The 17,837-nt window shown below is 42.5% G+C and overlaps 2 protein-coding genes across 2 annotated transcripts in view; both read right to left on the bottom strand.

Moving 5' to 3' along the window:
- Window positions 1-17,837, bottom strand: part of LOC134931928 (inactive cell surface hyaluronidase CEMIP2-like) — a 131,600-nt gene that overhangs the window by 11,186 nt on the left and 102,577 nt on the right. Inside the window, exons 19-20 of the mRNA XM_063925813.1 lie at window positions 10,886-11,094; window positions 1,480-1,662 (exon numbers count right to left, since the gene is read on the bottom strand). Of these exons, the coding sequence (XP_063781883.1) occupies window positions 1,480-1,662; window positions 10,886-11,094 (392 nt within the window). The remainder of the gene's footprint in view (window positions 1-1,479; window positions 1,663-10,885; window positions 11,095-17,837) is intronic.
- Window positions 1-17,837, bottom strand: part of CEMIP (cell migration inducing hyaluronidase 1) — a 193,755-nt gene that overhangs the window by 146,460 nt on the left and 29,458 nt on the right. The window lies entirely within an intron of this gene.

Raw genomic sequence — 17,837 nt, 5'->3', positions numbered from 1 at the left:
TCTTTAACAGCACAGCTGACAATTTACTATGACTGCATATCCTCCAACATTTTACACACGCAAACCGGTACAAATTAGGAAAAGGGGCATGGCCACGGGTGATGGGGGCGTGGCCACGCCATTTTTCCTATACTTTCAATGTACATTTGGAGATTCAAAAATCGGTACAAAGCCCTTTTTGGCAGGTACAGACCCTAAAAGGTACTGTACCTGCCAAAAAGGTACAGTAGGAGGGTATGTGACTGCTTCACGTCACTGGGTTTTTGATAAACAGACCCCTAAACACCCAATACTTAAGTGAAGCCACTAATTCAGAATGAGTCACTAGGCCTGCATTCTCATCAGTGTTAGTTTGGCCCACAAAATGTCTGCCTGCTGAAGTGTAACTAGGAAGTTTCACACCCTGGGTAAACTTTAAGCCTCTACCACCTTTGTATCATTTTCCCCACCCACAATCCATATGTCACTCAAAACTATGAAAACTAAGGTAAAATGCAAAGTACTGCACAATACTATTTTCCATATATACTCAGTATTACACCTTCATCATTATACAATCCCATTTCCCACTGTGTTGCTCTTGTCCTTGGTGCACTTGAAGTTAATCCGGCTGACATCGCAGCTTTTTTGGGTAGGCTTACCATACCATCCCTTTAAACCGGGACACATATGAATTACACTGTTTCAGTGGCTGTCTGACTTCAAACCTGTATTCCACATGGTTTTACTCAGCCACAGAGCCTGTGTAACCCATGAGCGTCCGGTATAAAGGGATGGTATGGTAAGCCTTATAAGGGGCATACTGTAAATTGATGCCAAGCAGCATGTGGATATATCAGCGCTCTTGCAGAAGCCATTGTTCAGTGCAGGTAGTGAGCAGAGTAGAGGTTTAAAGGTTGAGCTACTGTATATATATCTCATTAGGAATTACAGTACGTTATCAATGAGTGTCTTTGTTTCCTTTCTGAAATCTGTTTCTCAAAACATGACAAGCCATGAATTCCAAAGCGATAATAATCAGACAGATTCCTGTAATTTTGTCATCAAGTAAATCAAGTTATTAGAAATATTGTGGCTGCGTGGCAGGAGTTAAATAGCCGCCACACACGACAGCATGAAACATGAGCACTGCTATTCAGGCAAGCACCCAGGCTGCTGCCCATTGTGCTGACAAGGTAGTGCAGGTGTGACATTAAACTGGATGGCGACCTTCATGTCTGGGAGTGTTTAGGGATTCATGATAACATCTGCCCTCCAGGGACCGGATTCTGAGTGTAACATGTTCTAGCAAAGTATAGCGTGCAGAGAGAGAGAGAACGAGAAGCATTAAATAAAGGTTTCAGCTGAAAATCACCTTATAATAGGTTTAAAGAAATGAATATGTGAATAGCGTTAGAACCAGACAATATAAGCGGTAATTATGATGAATGTCAGTAAACCGTACACATGAAATCACTGAAAGTATTTCAGATCACTTACCCAGAATCCTTGTCGAAGTGATAAAGCCTTGCTCCTGTCTTATTCAGGACCTGATGGATAGAGGGGGTGATGGAATAGTGACGGACACTGTGTACCCTTCCGGTATGACGTTCATAAATATCCGCTGTTACTTGAAATACTGCACTCTGGGGGTAACATAGAGCGATTTGCAGCCAATCTCCCCTATTAGAGACAAAATGTTAGCGTCTGTTTGCAATAATGGGTACCGTTCAGGGGCGCCACAATGTTTTAAGGTTGGTGGGAGTCAAGATATAATTTCATTTTGGTGCCCCTAAACCGCTGAATGTCGCCCCCTCAGGGGCAGCTGAACTTACCCACCACACCACCTTTCTGATGACACATAGATATATAGATCTATGTCTATCTATATAGATATCTTGATGGGTTCAGTATGATTTACTGATGGACGTCAATATCCCAACAGCAACATCCCAGCTGCCAGTATGCCAGCACTGGGGCGAGTGCAAAAAGTCCCCTTGCAGGCTTGCTGCTCACGCCATGCTGCGGGCTCCGTGGCTATCCAGTCGAGTCACATTATTATTACCACCAGCTAATAGCCAGAGTAACCGCCGTGTGCAGCACGGAGAGCGGCTAGACAGACTAAACTGTCATTTAAGACACAATGCTGGTAGCCCCCAGGTTCCTTTTTGGCGGTGAGCTGCTCCACTGTAGCGAGTCGGTCGGCCCTCACACACCTTCGTAGCCAACATTCACCTCTCACATCAATGGCACGTGGTGTTCTGCAGTTTCCACGTCGATTATTCGCAATGGTGCCATTTATCCAGTAACGATACACCTTCACCACAGCAGCATGCGAACAGTTCACACACTGCGCTGTGTCAGAAATACTGCCACCTTTAGCAACTCGGATAAATTGCCCCTTTTACCCATGACAGCAATGAGTGATATGTGTGCAGATGGCCTTTCGTACACCCTATATATCCACCCAGCCAGCGCACGACATGTGACGTACTTCATGGGCTATGTGCTGCCGACGTAAAATGTAGGAGGTGGTCATAGTAATGTGAATTGACCGTCTACCAATATATCATATACATACCACACATTTATGTTAAAAACAGCATAAACAACACAATGGGGAATGCATATACTAGTGTAATAAAATGAAAGGAGGGCCCTGGAGGTGGGTGGAAAAGGGCTATGATGTGGGAACAGGTGGAGCAGCTGCAAAAGGGGATTATCTCTATCCTGACATTGCCCGTGGTAACAATAGATGGCGCCCCATGGCCCAGTACATTGACTTGGGCCTCATAAATGTTGGAGGGGGTTTGGGGGTAATCGCTCCCTTGCCCCCATCCATTCTGACACATATGGTACCTTTAGAAGATATATGTTCTGAATAAATAGCCTGGATATTAAAAAGAGTGAAAGATAATTACAAAGGAAATAGAAGGTCATGTGCAGCAAACTTTTTAGTCTTTAAACAACATTTTGGTCACATTATTAACAAGCTGGGTGTGTTTTGAGAGCAGCAAAAGATAGGTGAGAGGGAAGTTAGTTGAAAGTTTGTGCAATCAATCAGGTTATAATTTATAATGTACAAGTCTTCCACTGACTGACTGATAGCGTGATCTCCCTGATGCGTATTCCATGTCATGTGCTATTCTCACATCAGGTCACCATACCGTTGCTGTAACAGACTTACTCATTCAGCAGAAACTGGAGTGTAAAAAAGAAATTTTGGCCTGTGTGGCACAATTAATGAATTCCAAGGGGTCAACCCAATTACCCACGAATGGTGCTAGTGGCCGCTGCTGCAGTGCTGAAACGATGGCAATGGTGCCCGATCTAGCACCCCGCGTTGCCTGCTCCCAGCCCAAATTCACACAAATCTGCAGTTTTGTGAGAGTTCAGGCTGCCATAAAGTGTGACTGGTGCTGCACTAACTCGCACCCACGAGGACATTGCGGGCAGTAGGATTAAGCCCTTAGTTGTGAAATGTCCCACGTCCTTGATGTTTTAGTTATGTCGCTGTTTTACTCTATCAAAGCATATTTCAAAGCTGTGTCTATTGGATCCCACCACACAACTTATCTTTTCATTACAAAAGGATTCTCTTTTGGGAATGATATATTAAACTTGCTCTACTGACTCCAAAAATATTTCATCGTTATATGATGATTTCAACTGTAGATATGTTACATGAATCTGTATTTGAAATACTGCCATGCTAGTCTTTTACCAAATGCAAAAAGTATATATTATTAGGTCTCTAGAATGCCATTTGAAATGTCAGAGGGTAGACTCCCGCTGTATAGAGGTTTTGTGAACTCTTAGGGCAGGACTATAAATGCTGGATTAACCAAGTTAACTATTTGCAGGCACTTGCATCCTGCTATAAAAGTACTGTCAGGGAGCCTAGAATCTAGTTCAGTGGTTCTCAAAGTCGGTCTTCAGGACCCTAAACATTTCACGTTTTCCAGGTCACCTAGCACAGGTGGACCTAATTATTTCACTGCACTGTTTGGGGTCCCGAGGACAGACTTTGAGAACCTATGATCTAAGGGTCTAGTCATGAAGCAGTGACAAGAGTGGAGAAGCGAGCCAGTGGAGAAGTTGCCCATGGCAACCAATCAGCGTTGAGGTAACGTTTATAAAGTACATAAAAAAAAATTATATGTAGCAGCTGATTGGTGGCCATGGGTAACTTCTCCACTGGCTCACTTCTCCACTCTTGTCACTGCTTCATGAATAGACCACCTAGTATCTAGGGCAAAGTTCCCCAACTCCACCATTACAGTTCAGGTTTTAAGGATGTCCATGCTAGAGCACACGTGACTTAATTAGTACCTCAGTCCAAATGACTTATTCATCTGGGCTGAAGCATATATATCCTCAGAACCTGCATTGTAATGGTGGAGTTTGGGAAATTGATCTACCGAATATATATTCTCTGTCACTTTGCAGGAAAACAGTTTTACACAAAAAAAATACTGTAAGGTAAGTGTACTTGAGAATTCAGTATTTAGGACTTTTCCCAAAGAGAGCTGCCTTGAGTTCTATTACTGCAGTAGTCTGAGCTCCGGGAGCAATCCAGGATAACAATCAGCTCCAAGAACAGCCAAGAAAATTCCTAAATCTGGAAGACATTCCTCTGCTGAAAAGTGGCCAAACCTTACATGTCCGCCACTCTCTAGCCGGCTTTTAATTTTGAATATGTATTTCTGTTAAGCAGGGATTTATTGTAGCAAAACTGAAAAGGTTTGTATTAAGCAGTCTCAGGGGGGCTGCCATTAATATAAGCTCCTTTCTTTCGGCAGTTGTGTAATCTGCATGAACATGATCCCCTTTCCTCTCGCGTCTCGCTGGCTGTAATGAGATGGTACCTCCTGGACTGGCCACTGGGGCTTACCCCAAAAAGGTTGACAGAGGTCATTAATGGAGAAATACCGTAAATAATCATGCCTGTGCAGAATCCTTCTTCTAAAGGAAATTAGTCTATCACTTTCTGGGAATCAACAATAACCTCAATATATTCATTATAATGATTGGAAACAGGACTGCAAGATAAACTCAACTGGCCGCCTCTGACATTCTTTTCTCTAAGCGGAATCATTTCTTTTTTGGCAAAGATACAACAACATGCCTATTTTTTAGGACAAACTATCTGCAATTCAGCCTCAGAATAGATCACCCCTCACCCCCATCTCATGGAGTCTAAAAGCATTCTGCAAAGAAAATGATTAGTTTGTTATTATTTATAAACATTGATTTTGTCCGCACTCCTGCCACAATTAACCCTTATCTTTAAAAAGACCTTAGAGTACTGGAACCTTGCAATGTCTATCCTTTCTGGAAACAATCTCGTCAGAGCCAAGAAGTGAAATATCGTCTGTGCTTAAAGCCCAAAAGCAAAACTACAACGCAGTGGTTCCCAAACGCAGTCTTCAAGGTGCATAACAGTCCAGGATTTAAAGATATCCATGGCTCAGCACAGGTGGCTAAATCAAACTGACTGAGGTGCTAATTAAGTCACCTGTGGCCAAGGTTGGATACACTTAATACATGGACTGTTAGGGTGCCTTGAGGACCTAGTGTAAAGCATCATTTACAGAAGTGTGAAGAAGAAATATAAAGAGCGAGGATATTTACTGAGCATGGGCAATACTAGAGTAATCCATAACAACTGAAATAACCTGTATTTGGTCTAGTAGCACAAGGTAGATTTATACCACTTTTCCACCAAAAACCCAGGTCTGACACAGTTTTCCAGGGGTGGTCTTCAGGTTGCTGACTGTCGGGATCCCGGCGCACAGTATACCAGCGTCGGAATCCCGACAGCCGGCATAACGACAGATATTCTCCCTCGTGGGGGTCCACGACCCCCCGGAGGGATAATAAATAGCATGGCGCGCATAGCATGCCACCGTGCCCGCAAGGGGCTCATTTGCGCTCGCCACGTTGGTATGCCAGCGGTCGGGCTCCCGGCGCCGGTATGCTGGTCGCCGGGAGCCCGGCCGCCGGCATACCATACTACACCCTTTTCTAGACATGGTAACAATCCAGGTCAGACCCCGTTTACACTGCACCTTGGACCCTGTCTACACGACCTGTCACTCACAAATACTACCTTGAGGCGGACCTTTGGATACACAGACAATCAACAGCTTTTAAGCATAATGTGGGTAGAGCTGTTCACGCTGCACTGTTACCCAGGGTCGGATTCACAGGTCACCTGGGTTATTTTTCAAGGACCCTTTTACACTGGGTCAGATTATTGCGGCAATGGAAAAGCTGTATAAGGAAGGAAAGTGTCTTATTGGCTCGCTATGGGTTACTCACTATAAAAGAATGCACCTATGCTACAAAATTACTTCCAGACATATAACACTGCCTGCTGACAAAAATATAGTTAATTACACTCATAAGTGTTATGGTTCATTTAAATTACAGGTGTTTATTGTAATAAAGCTCTGGGGATGCAACCTATTATTTATATGATAAGTGTGTGTGAGCACTGGCCAGCTGTGCTCATCCTGAAAATGAATGTAACAGCATACATACATACAATCATTGAATTCAAACGTCATTAACGTTAATATGCATAGATAGCTTGTATTTCATTACTACACTAAATAATCTGGATTTAGTTGAATTTTATCCAAAAGTATAACACTGATTTTCCCTTATACACAAAGTCAGTTAAGTAAAACAAATGAGTCACCCATTGTACGGCCAATAAACAGTGTGTGTCTATAAAAGAGAAAGGGAAGAACTGAGAGTTCTACTCTTTACAGGAGACTCACTATCAGCATACAGATCCTTTGCATGAATGCGGAAAACCATTTATTTATTTATAAAGTACTTACATATTTATAGCACTGTGCAATAGGGGAATATATATAGTATGTCATTCTGGGCTAAGCTTGATATTGAGGACTGCTAAATGATATTACTGCATGTTCTGGCTGGTAAACCCTATTGCCGGGACACATATTACAATCTGATCACTGTAATGGGATTGGTCCTGTAAGTACTATTGCCACACAAAGCGAGGGGCTTATTAGTTTGTGTAGTAGATGGCCTCACAGACAGCCAGATAACAATGATCTGCTGATTATTATAATATTGATTTAGATCACTTTGCTACTGATCTTCAGACTAATTATAGGGCCACAAATACAGCAATATTGGGCCAAATGACTAATACAATAGCAGGTGTTTTACTTTGTGGAGGTAGTTAAAGCAAATCTAGCCAAGTGTGACCCAGGACAACAGACATCTCTGTGGCTTCACGCATAAAGCAGCGAAAAGAGTGGAGAAGTGAGCCAGTGGAGAAGTTGCCCATGGCAACCACTCAGAATTGAAGTAACATTTATAATTTGCATAGTATAAAATTATACAGAGCAGCTTATTGGTTGCCATGGGCAACTTCTCCACTGGCTCACTTCTCCACACTTGTCACTGCTTCATGAATGAACCACATAATTATTACACTTTAGTTAGTTTTTTACCTAGAAACAAATATATCATGCTTACCTGTTCTATCTGTTGTTCACTGTCCACTACAGAGGATCAGAGCAGGATAATAAAGTGTCAGCTCTCAGGTTTGATCCTGACACAACACCCATAACACCAGACGGCATGTTAATCCAGTATTCTAGGGCTCTAAAATGTAATCTATTTCTCTCTCTCTCTCTCTCTCTCTCTCTCTCTCTCTCTCTCTCTCTCTATCTATTCTCTGCTAGTGGACTAACGGCCTGATTCAGAGATAGACACAGGTCAGTCTTTGGATGCAATATATCGGGCTTGCGTACATATCTGAATTAGGCCTTAAGAAAGTGGAGTAATGCAGGTTAATATCAGCAGAATGCAGAAAGCATACGGAACCTATCAGGATTCCATTTGAAACCGTTGACTTAATTTAGCTGCAGTACAACTCAGTAGAAGCAGAAGCCTGGCAAGATTTTAGGTTTCTCAACACAAATAAACAGCAACACTGATGTGACAAAGCAATTGCAGACAGAGCGTTAATCTCTCCTGCGAGTATTGCCAGGGTCCTCAGCCCTGAGTGCAAGGGTCTGAATCTTCCCAATGCTTCATCTTCATCTGCTCCTGAAAACTAGCTGTGATGCTTAAGCATGTTCAGTTCTATGTATCCATGCCGGCACCAGTCTCCCTCCATCTGTTACCAAGCTGCTGCTGAGGAGCTACCATACGCTTCTGTTTGAATATGAGTTTGTTTTGTGAAATGTGTTGGCAGCCATAGCAGGCTCTTACGAGCTGCGCTAGTGTGGGGAGTTCTGGCAGATATCAGCATTGACAGAGAACAAAGAATCATCGCCTGGAAGCCAGTCAGACGCACGGCCTCGCTGACAACTGTGACTGAAACCCACAGAATGCAACTAATTAATTGTGAAGGCGAAACAGGGACATGTTGCATCTAAATCAATCGTCACGTGTCACAAGTGACAGTCAATACCCTAACCCTAATACAAAAACTCCTAACCCTAATACCCAATCCGTAAAGGGCAGAATGGATGGGCCATATGGTTCTTATCTGCTGTCAAATTCTATGTTTTATATATATATATATATATATATATATATACAGATTTCATGGCACACAGTACTCATATAGATGGAATTCTGAGACCTATTCATTATTACTAATGTTCCGGTTACACGTGTGGAAATGCTAGATTCTGCATATATTAAGTAACAGGCCTATTTATTATTAGGGACCCATAGGGCCCGACGAATACTTGCAAACTTGTTTGTCCTTAATACTGGAGATGGGTGCCGGTGCCCTCTGCAGCAGGTGCGCATGGTTGCACCATCTGGGGAGCATGGTTACATTTCTCTGCCAGGCCCAGGTGCCCCTCCTTGGTATTGTGGCACTGTGCTAATCTACTTGGACAGAGGCAAATTTGTAGCGATAATGAAGCAGCAGAATTCAGCGCTGGCTGACGGTAAGAGATCATGCCGTTCACTGGGAAATACAGAGTTATGTACAGAGAACACCCACTTTTGTAGAACAGTGTAATAATGAAAGTTAATTTTGCAAAGATATAATATCGAAACAAGATAAAGGAGCAGAGATTATTAGGGACGTTCCTTGCTTTGCTTTGACTCTACAAATGGGAAACGGTTAAAATACCTCTAGTCGGGATCCTGGTGGTCACAATGCCGACGCCGGGATGCCGACTAGTGGTGAAATGCAGCCGCCAGAATACCGGCGACACAGGCTATTCTCCCTCTGTGGGTGACTTTGCCCGCAAGGGACTTTCTAGCGCTCGCCCCGGCATTACGGCAGGTGGGATCCCACTGTCAGGATCATGACAGCCGGGATCCCGTCCGCCGGCATTTCTTAGTGATCCCCTACAAATGATCTGAATTTTGCATTAGCTCTGAGCTGGCAGAGAGATCAGGTCTCAGCTTGTTATTTTAATGGGACACAATCTGCACCAGAAACACATTTCTAGGCACACTTCACTCAATATGAAACAAGGCTTCAACAGTGCCACATGTAGTAGAGTCAGTCCAGATGTTGCCTCACTCTCACAATTGATTTAAGACATAGATTGGGTTAAACTGAGCAGTATATTAGGAGTCTCTGGAGAGCAGATAGTAGGTGTGCAGCTTCATAAATAAGGTCCACTGACTGTCCTATCCATGGTTCCTGATGCTAATACTGCTTGCCCCAATAAAGGGAACAGAACCTCCCCAGATAACCGTAGTACTGTCAATGACCTCTTGAGGTTTGTGGCTGTGTCAGGGACACCAGCGCACGGCTACTGGCCAGAGAAGTTATATTTGTTATTCATATGGTCTGCAGTATTTGATTTATAACAACAGCATTCTAGGCTTGTGCTGACACACAGCATCCACCTGCAGACATATTCTGTGTCAGCACAAGCCTGTGTCCTGCTCTAAAACCTCAGTGGGTGGAGCAGTGACTCAAGCGGCTGTTATCCCTAGGAGAGGACTAGTTGCAGATTTCTCTAGGAGGTGTAGCTGGAATTCTCCTTATCTCCGCTTAGTGTGCCAGTGAGGCTGCACAGTGCTCTCTATATCTATTAGAACTTTTGGGTGAAGGGCTTGCAGTACTTGCTATGAAAATGAAAATTGAAAAATGGACTTTGGGGAAATTAAATAATTAAAATTACGAGCAGCACGTTGGAGCTGTGGTTGTGTAATTACTGGCGCTACATAAATAATAAACCATTTCACAGAGGCAGTTATTTACTTTGGGTTTGATTGTTGATCTGGGGCAGATGTACTAAACCTTGGAAAGTGATAACATGGAGAGAGATAAAGTACCAACCAATTAGCTCCTAACATGGCAGTTAATCTCTCTTTAAGTTATCACTCTCTAAGGCATAGTACATCTCCCTCTAAACCAGAGGTCCTCAAGGCACCGTAACGATACAGGTTTTACGTATATCCGTGGCTCAGCACAGATGGATAAAACAAATTGGCTAAGGTGCTAATTAAGTCACCTGTGGCCAAGTATGGATACACTTAAAACCTGGGCCAAGGGGGCTGCCTTGAGGACCGCGTTTGAGAACCTCTGCCCTAAACAGTTGCAGAACCATGGTTGTGGCTGAGGTGATAGGTATTAAGGAACTGGACAGGTAATTGTCCATGAGTGATATTTCTTTTTGGGTGTATTCAGCGCACCATGAAGATGAATGGGGTCTGGACTGTGCTAGATCAGCAGAATATGTAGGTATATAGCTGCCTATGTATGATTGGTGCAATTGCAACTTAGTAAGAAAAGTAAGGGTTCTTTATGTGTATCTGATGAATATAGGTATATAAAGTGCCAATCTTCATATCTTAACCCAGTCCCAAGTATTAGAGTATTTAAAATAGGTGCAAGATACAGTGAGGCAGAAATGAGTTAGAATGTGTCTGATACCTGTTGAAGTTGATTGGGTATAGGATGACTTCTCTTGGGGATTGGCCCTCCCACCGGATAGTATAGGGTTGCTGTAGCATCACCACTGGCTGGTACTGCTGGTAAGGTGCTCCCTTATTCACACCCACAAGTCTCAGTGGATGGGAAGGATAGGTTGCTCTGGCCACCAATATTGTGAGGTTTTCAGGGCGCCTGGCCTGGATATACAGCTGTTGGGATAAGATGGGGGAAATAACAGGTAGGGTGAGGTCAGGCAATCCTAAACATGTGGTTTCAATAAATATTTCCCTCTAAAAATTTTCCTAAATAAAACTTCAGTGCCTGCGCTGAACCACTGAGCCTGGGCCAACCTAAATAATGAAACACCATTATAAAAAATATTGTATTATTCTTAGTAAATTCTATGGAACACAGGGAGCAAATAACCGCTTCAGAATGTGTTTACAACACAGAAAAAGAATATGTGTTTTACAGTTTTTATTATCACATCATTTTCAACATCCAGGAGGGCACAAAACAGGACCAGCCAAACAGCTATGGGCAGCATAATATGGTTTGTAATATTGGAGATATAACTTCTTCAAAAGAACACTATACTGAAACACTCAGAATTTATTTGGAAGACAATACCAGATTTGTATGGTTCTTGCCAAGTAAAACACGGGAATGAAAGGCTTACCTTTGGATAAACTTATTTTTTGGGAACTGCTAAAATGCAACTTTTTATAAATATATTGGGGCTGTTGTAGAGTGGAGTGAGACCTATATCAGTTTGCATAGTGTAAAATGTGTAAAATCACTCTGCACATGCCTGGAATACAAGCCGCAAGCACAGCCACCCATCCAGATTTACTTGTAATTCTTTCATTTACACCCACTTGCATCTGGATAGGCAGGACAGCGGAGGGAAGGGGTAGACTAATTCATTTAGATCACTGCACCCACAGCACTGTTACATTATTCCGTTGTATCTATTGCTTTTTGCATATTAGGCTAATACCCTCAATTGCAGCAACTGGGAGATTTTAGGCAGCGCTATAGTGTATAATATATATATTTTTTCTTCTACGGATGCCAACCTGTATGCCTCTAGTGAAAGGAAGCAACTTTGCTTATGGCCACCATTTCACGTCTGTGATTTGGGGCACATTTGCTGCAAACACAGCATCATCCCTACCTTCCCTACTGTGTAGGTATTGGCTTCTTTTTTTGTGCTTTTTTTAATATGTATTTATATACAGGTTAAGTCTCCCTTATCCAAAATGCTTGGGACCAGAGGTATTTTGGATATGGGATTTTTCCGTATTTTGGAATAATTGCATACCATAATGAGATACATGGTGAAGGTACCTAAATCTAGGCACAGAATGCATTTATGTTACATATACACCTTATACACACAGCCTGAAGGTAATTTTAGCCAATATTTTTTATAACTTTGTGCATTAAACAAAGTGTGTCTACATTTACACAATTCATTTATGTTTCATATACACCTTATACACAAAGCCTGAAGGTCATTTAATACAATATTTTTAATAACTTTGTGTATTAAACAAAGTTTGGGTACATTGAGCCATCAAAAAACAAAGGTTTCACTATCTCACTCTCACTCAAAAAAGTCCGTATTTCGGAATATTCCGTATTTCGGAATATATGGATATGGGATACTCAACCTGTATAATGAGAAAGCATTTATTATTTTTGTGACCCAATAGACACAATACAGCCCCTACTGCATTCTCACCCACATTAGACACCCACCTACACAAATCTGTATCTACAGAGCAGATGTATCCTATAATGAAACAAATCTGCCTGATTTTATTCACAAGAGGCCATGGGGGTCATTCCGAGTTGTTCGCTCGCTAGCAGTTTTTAGCAGCCGTGCAAACGCTATGCCGCCTCCCACTGGGAGTGTATTTTAGCTTAGCAGAAGTGCGAACGAAAGGATCGCAGAGTGGCGCCAAACTTTTTTGTGCAGTTTTAGAGTAGCTCAATACCTACTCAGCGCTTGCGAACACTTGAGACTGTTCAGTTCCTGTTTTGACGTCACGAACACGCCCTGCATTCGCCCAGCCACGCCTGCTTTCTTCCTGGCACGCCTGCGTTTTTCCAAAGACTCCCTGAAAACGGTCAGTTGACACCCAGAAACGCCCTCTTCCTGTCAATCACTCTGCGGCCAGTAGTGCGACTGAAAAGCTTCACTAGACCTTGTGTGAAACTACATAGTTCGTTGTAATAGTACGATGCGCGTGCACATTGCGCCGCAAACGCATGTGCAGAAGTGCCGTTTTTTTGCCTCATCGCTGCACAGAGAAACGAATGCAGCTAGCGATCAACTCGGAATTACCACCCATGTACAAAGCAGTAAATTAGAGTTATAAGAAAATAAGAAAATAATTCCTCTCTGGGCGCCGCAAATGAGCTGCACAGGAAAGTACTAAATAGAACACCAATCTATACAACCTTGTAGAAAAAGAAAAAAGTACGATCTCACTTTTGCGCTCAATGTCCAGAAAATTCAGTTTTGCTACAGTGGACCGATGTAGTTCATTCAATATGAAAAAGAAAAAAAATGCAACATAGTATAATACTGCATTGAGACCAGATCTTTCACCACTGTGTAATACAGGGAATGAAAATGTGGATATAGTCCCAAAACTGGAAAGTTCAAGCTTCCACCTCTTTTTCAAGGCACCCAACGTGATATGCAGGATTTATGGTGATGGACGCTTACATGTAAGCTTACTTCTGTAAGACGTGATGAAAACTCATAAAGGTTTCTTTTGTTGGCCTTGCGATCACTTCATATAGGTAGATGGACCCCAATATCCCTCGTAACAAATCAAAGCCAGAGATACAATCCAATTAGGACAAGGACACTCTTTATTAGAGTACAAACAAAAGAGTGAACAGAAAAAAACCATACCATGTGGGAAAAGGCAGGATGATGTTAATAGCCAATAGCAATGGGTCCGGATACCAATAGCTATTTATCCCCCACTATGGATAGTCAAATCTGTCACCCACAACAACACACTGTGTCGACGCGTTTCGACGCTATGCAGCGTCTTTTTCAAGATTCACAGTGTGTAATCACCCTGAAGTGCAGCGTGTCCTGTCTGTTCAGGTAGAGTTCTATTGAATGAACTACATCGGTCCACTGTAGCAAAACTGAATTTTCCAGTAAATTAGAGTTGTCTGAATGAGCAAACTGCTTTCATGCCTTTAGCTAGCATTAGAAGAACGCACTCTCCAGTTATTTACAATATATTGGCCATTGGGAGCAAAGTTTTACTGGAGTCTTTGGTTAATATTATACAGTCATTTTATTACTACTGCAGCTGCGGGATGTTTGCCTTAGCCTAGGAGAACATGGTAACGTAACATAGAAACATAGAATTTGACGGCAGATAAGAACCACTTGGGCCATCTAGTCTGCCCCTTTATTTATATCCTTTAGGTAACCTCAACCCTATTTGATCCTTAGTTCCTTGTAAGGATATTTATATGCCGGTTTGCAGTCATATACATCTATTCTCTGTCAGTGCAGTATAATGGGTTAATAAAGAAAACTATATTAATTGGAAAGAATCCTTGGCAAGATATTTTTATCTTGTCTATCAATTCATGGAAAGTGCTGTCAGTCAGTGATAATTGGTCTGGGTGTAACACAAAGTACAGTACAAAATATCTTCAGATGAAGCTGCTGTGACAAAGGTACAGAACAAATCTGAAAATCTGAGGTATAGGAAAACCACACAATCTACACCCCTAAGAGGAATGCAACCGGTTGTCAGAAATAGACCAAACTGATTTACAATGCAGTGCACAGCACAGAAAGTCTCACCAGTGTTTAATATTCCATGATAAAGCAGCACATACTGTATTCCACCCTCACTTTCACCTGTAATGTGCAGCATTACCCCGAGGATACTTTCTTGGTACATTAAATCTTTTTCTTGTTACCTGGCTGAAAATCTACAATTTGGCACATTCACTTATGGTAATTGCGGTTCTTACAGTTCACCCCTCTGGCACTAGGAACAGTGAGACACCTTAATTTGGACAACATGACCTATTTCTAGGCAGTAACATAATTCTAGAAACGTGGGTTACATAAGGTATGAGATATAAAAATAAAGCCACACAATAAACATGGGCTGATGTAGAGTAAGGACATAATGGTCTTTTTTATGCAAAATACTCAGAGCCAGATTAACAATGGGGCGGATGGAGCTCCTGCTCCAGGCCTCCACATAAAAATAGGCCCATCATAATGGCGGCATGATGATAACCAGTTACTCAGCTGGCCACACAGGCAGTCATTAATCACAAGTATTAACACAGTAGTTCTAGTTTTCTTAGAAAATTATGCAATTTATGTATTGTTATGTACTTAGGGAAACAGTGCAGGAGGTGTACACACCCACGTGGCTGTAGCTCCACCCACACCCACACTGACCACAGCTCCTCCCCATCTCACAGTATGCCCTTGAACATTTTAAGCTCCAGACCCATGTGGCCCTTAATCCGGCCCTGAAAATACTTATTTTCATACTGCGCTTATATACAGAAATGCTCCCATCAGTATAGAGATAGGCTTGTATCTTTGCTTGCGACTCCCTACACTTAGGAGGAATAGGGGAGAGAAAGGATGTGCAAGCAAAGGAGGAGTACTACAATGGAGCAATTGCAACTTAGATCACAAAACAGATGCATATGCAGCACAGGCGTGTGCACAAGTAGTGTGCCCACACACCACTTGAATTGTGCACCTGCAACCTTTTCTTTGCACACACCACTTATGCAGTGCCAACCTGAATAACCAGTGACTAAACCGGGATAGGCAGACACCGATATTGGCCATGTACCTGGGGGCATCGCAGGCAGTAACATCAGTGGGTGCACCAATCCTGCGCTACATGTCATCAGCGAGCCCCACATGAAGAGGTCAGTGGGCCGAATGGGGTAGAGGGCGTGGCTATGAAGGACACACCCATAAAGATCACCCTGCACACATATATCTTACCCTGCTACACTGTTAATGATGACCAGCAACCGCATCTATTTAGACGACTGTGCCCTGATCCCCTCCACAGATATTTTATAAAGTATTATTATTGTGGATTACACAGACTATTCCCATTATGAAAATTATATTTGCATTCAGACTGCAGCAAGCATAATACAACTACATAAGCGCCACGTGAGTCTTAAAAGGGCAAAATGGATGTTTGTATCTATTTAATTAGTACTTTTATTTTGTATGTACAACTAAATTTGATTGTATTTTACATTGTAAATATGACTTTTAGGACAGACTGTTTTAGGTATATGACACCTAAAGTTCTATATTGTGTACTGTAACCTTGCAAGGTCAAATACAGTCCTGGGAATGTCCCACCCCTACACTGCATTCACATGCTGTCAGTGGGAGCAACCAGCAGAGGAGGGAGCTGTCGACATCATCAGTGAAAATTGGGAAGGAGATTCAAACTTCTGTTCAGTACTCATATAGTGTATGGATTCACTAGCATTAACAGCCCTATGTTAGTTGCTGAAAAGCTTACGATCTAATAACAGCCTTTTTGGAGAAGCGCTGACATGTTTTTAAACATCTCACACTATCCTGGATTGATAGAGCAGATGGGGGTGCACACACAGCTGGGATTGTACCCATGCCCAGCTTGGGCACTTCTCAGATTTCCAGTCAGCACCAACATGGAGACACAATGAGGCTCATTCAGGTGTGGTTGTTCCTGCTGCTGCCGTTGCTATCTTTGCCATACGTAATTGTGATTATATGCTAATATGGGCAGAAGCCCACTGCAGTAGCATCATTTCCATCCCACAGCATATAATTGCTGATACATCAGTACCATTGCCGCAAATCGGAACATGTCGCAGAGTCTGAGTGCCTTTGTAGACACGCAGGCTGAACTGCTCTCCTGGGACGCTGAGGGCTCTCCAGTAGCAAGTAATATCGCAACTTATTTATGCATGCTTAGAAAACCCATCTGAACGGCCATGACACGCTTGCGTTTGGCCAACCACTCCCCGTTACCACCCCCAAACGTTGTCTTCCTGTCACTCACTTTGAGACTAATTCCTCAGTGTGACCACAATCGCAATTCATTTGCTGTGCGTGCATACTGTGACTAAGAGAACATGAAAGAGTCTCAATGTCCTCATTAGCAACAGACTACGGGGTCTGTTCATGAAGCAGTGAAAAGAGTGGAGAAGTGAGCCAGTGGAGAATTTGCCCTTGGCAACCGTTCAGTTTTGAGGTAACATTTATAAAGTGCATTCTATAAAGTTATACATAGCAGCTGATTGGCTGCCATGGGCTACTTCTCCAATAGCTCACGTCTCCACACTTTTCACTGTTTCATGAATAGACCCCTATATTATATATAGGCAGTACGGACAGTGTAATGGTTAGCATTACTGCCTCACAGCACTGAGGTCATGGGTTCGGTTCCCACCATGGCTCTAACTGTGTGGAGTTTGTATATTCTCCCCGTACTTGCGTGGGTTTCCTCCGGGTACTCCGGTCTCCTCCTGCAATCCAAAAATGTACTGGTAGGTTAACTGGATACCAACAAAATTAACCCTAGTGTGAATGTGTGCGCATGTACATGTGATAGGGAACATAGATTGTAAGATCCACTGGGGCAGGGACTGATGTGAATGGGCAAATACTCTCTCTGTAAAGCGCTGCCAAATGTGTACGCGCTATATAAATAACTGGTAATAAATAAATAATAATAATTTTATATATATATACACATATATCTTACTTTGGAAGCAATTTTTAGATCAATAACAAACATTTGCCCTAAAGTAGCATTAAAATAGCAAGTCTATTTCCTAATCACCTGAGAAACCATTATAAGGAAGACAAATATAAATTACCTGAGAACAACACTGAATCAGGCCCTGAGGA

The sequence above is a fragment of the Pseudophryne corroboree genome, chromosome 6 (genome assembly GCF_028390025.1).
Source record: "Pseudophryne corroboree isolate aPseCor3 chromosome 6, aPseCor3.hap2, whole genome shotgun sequence".
In the NCBI taxonomy this organism is placed as follows: domain Eukaryota; kingdom Metazoa; phylum Chordata; class Amphibia; order Anura; family Myobatrachidae; genus Pseudophryne; species Pseudophryne corroboree.
This window is presented reverse-complemented; position numbering and strand designations above follow the sequence as displayed.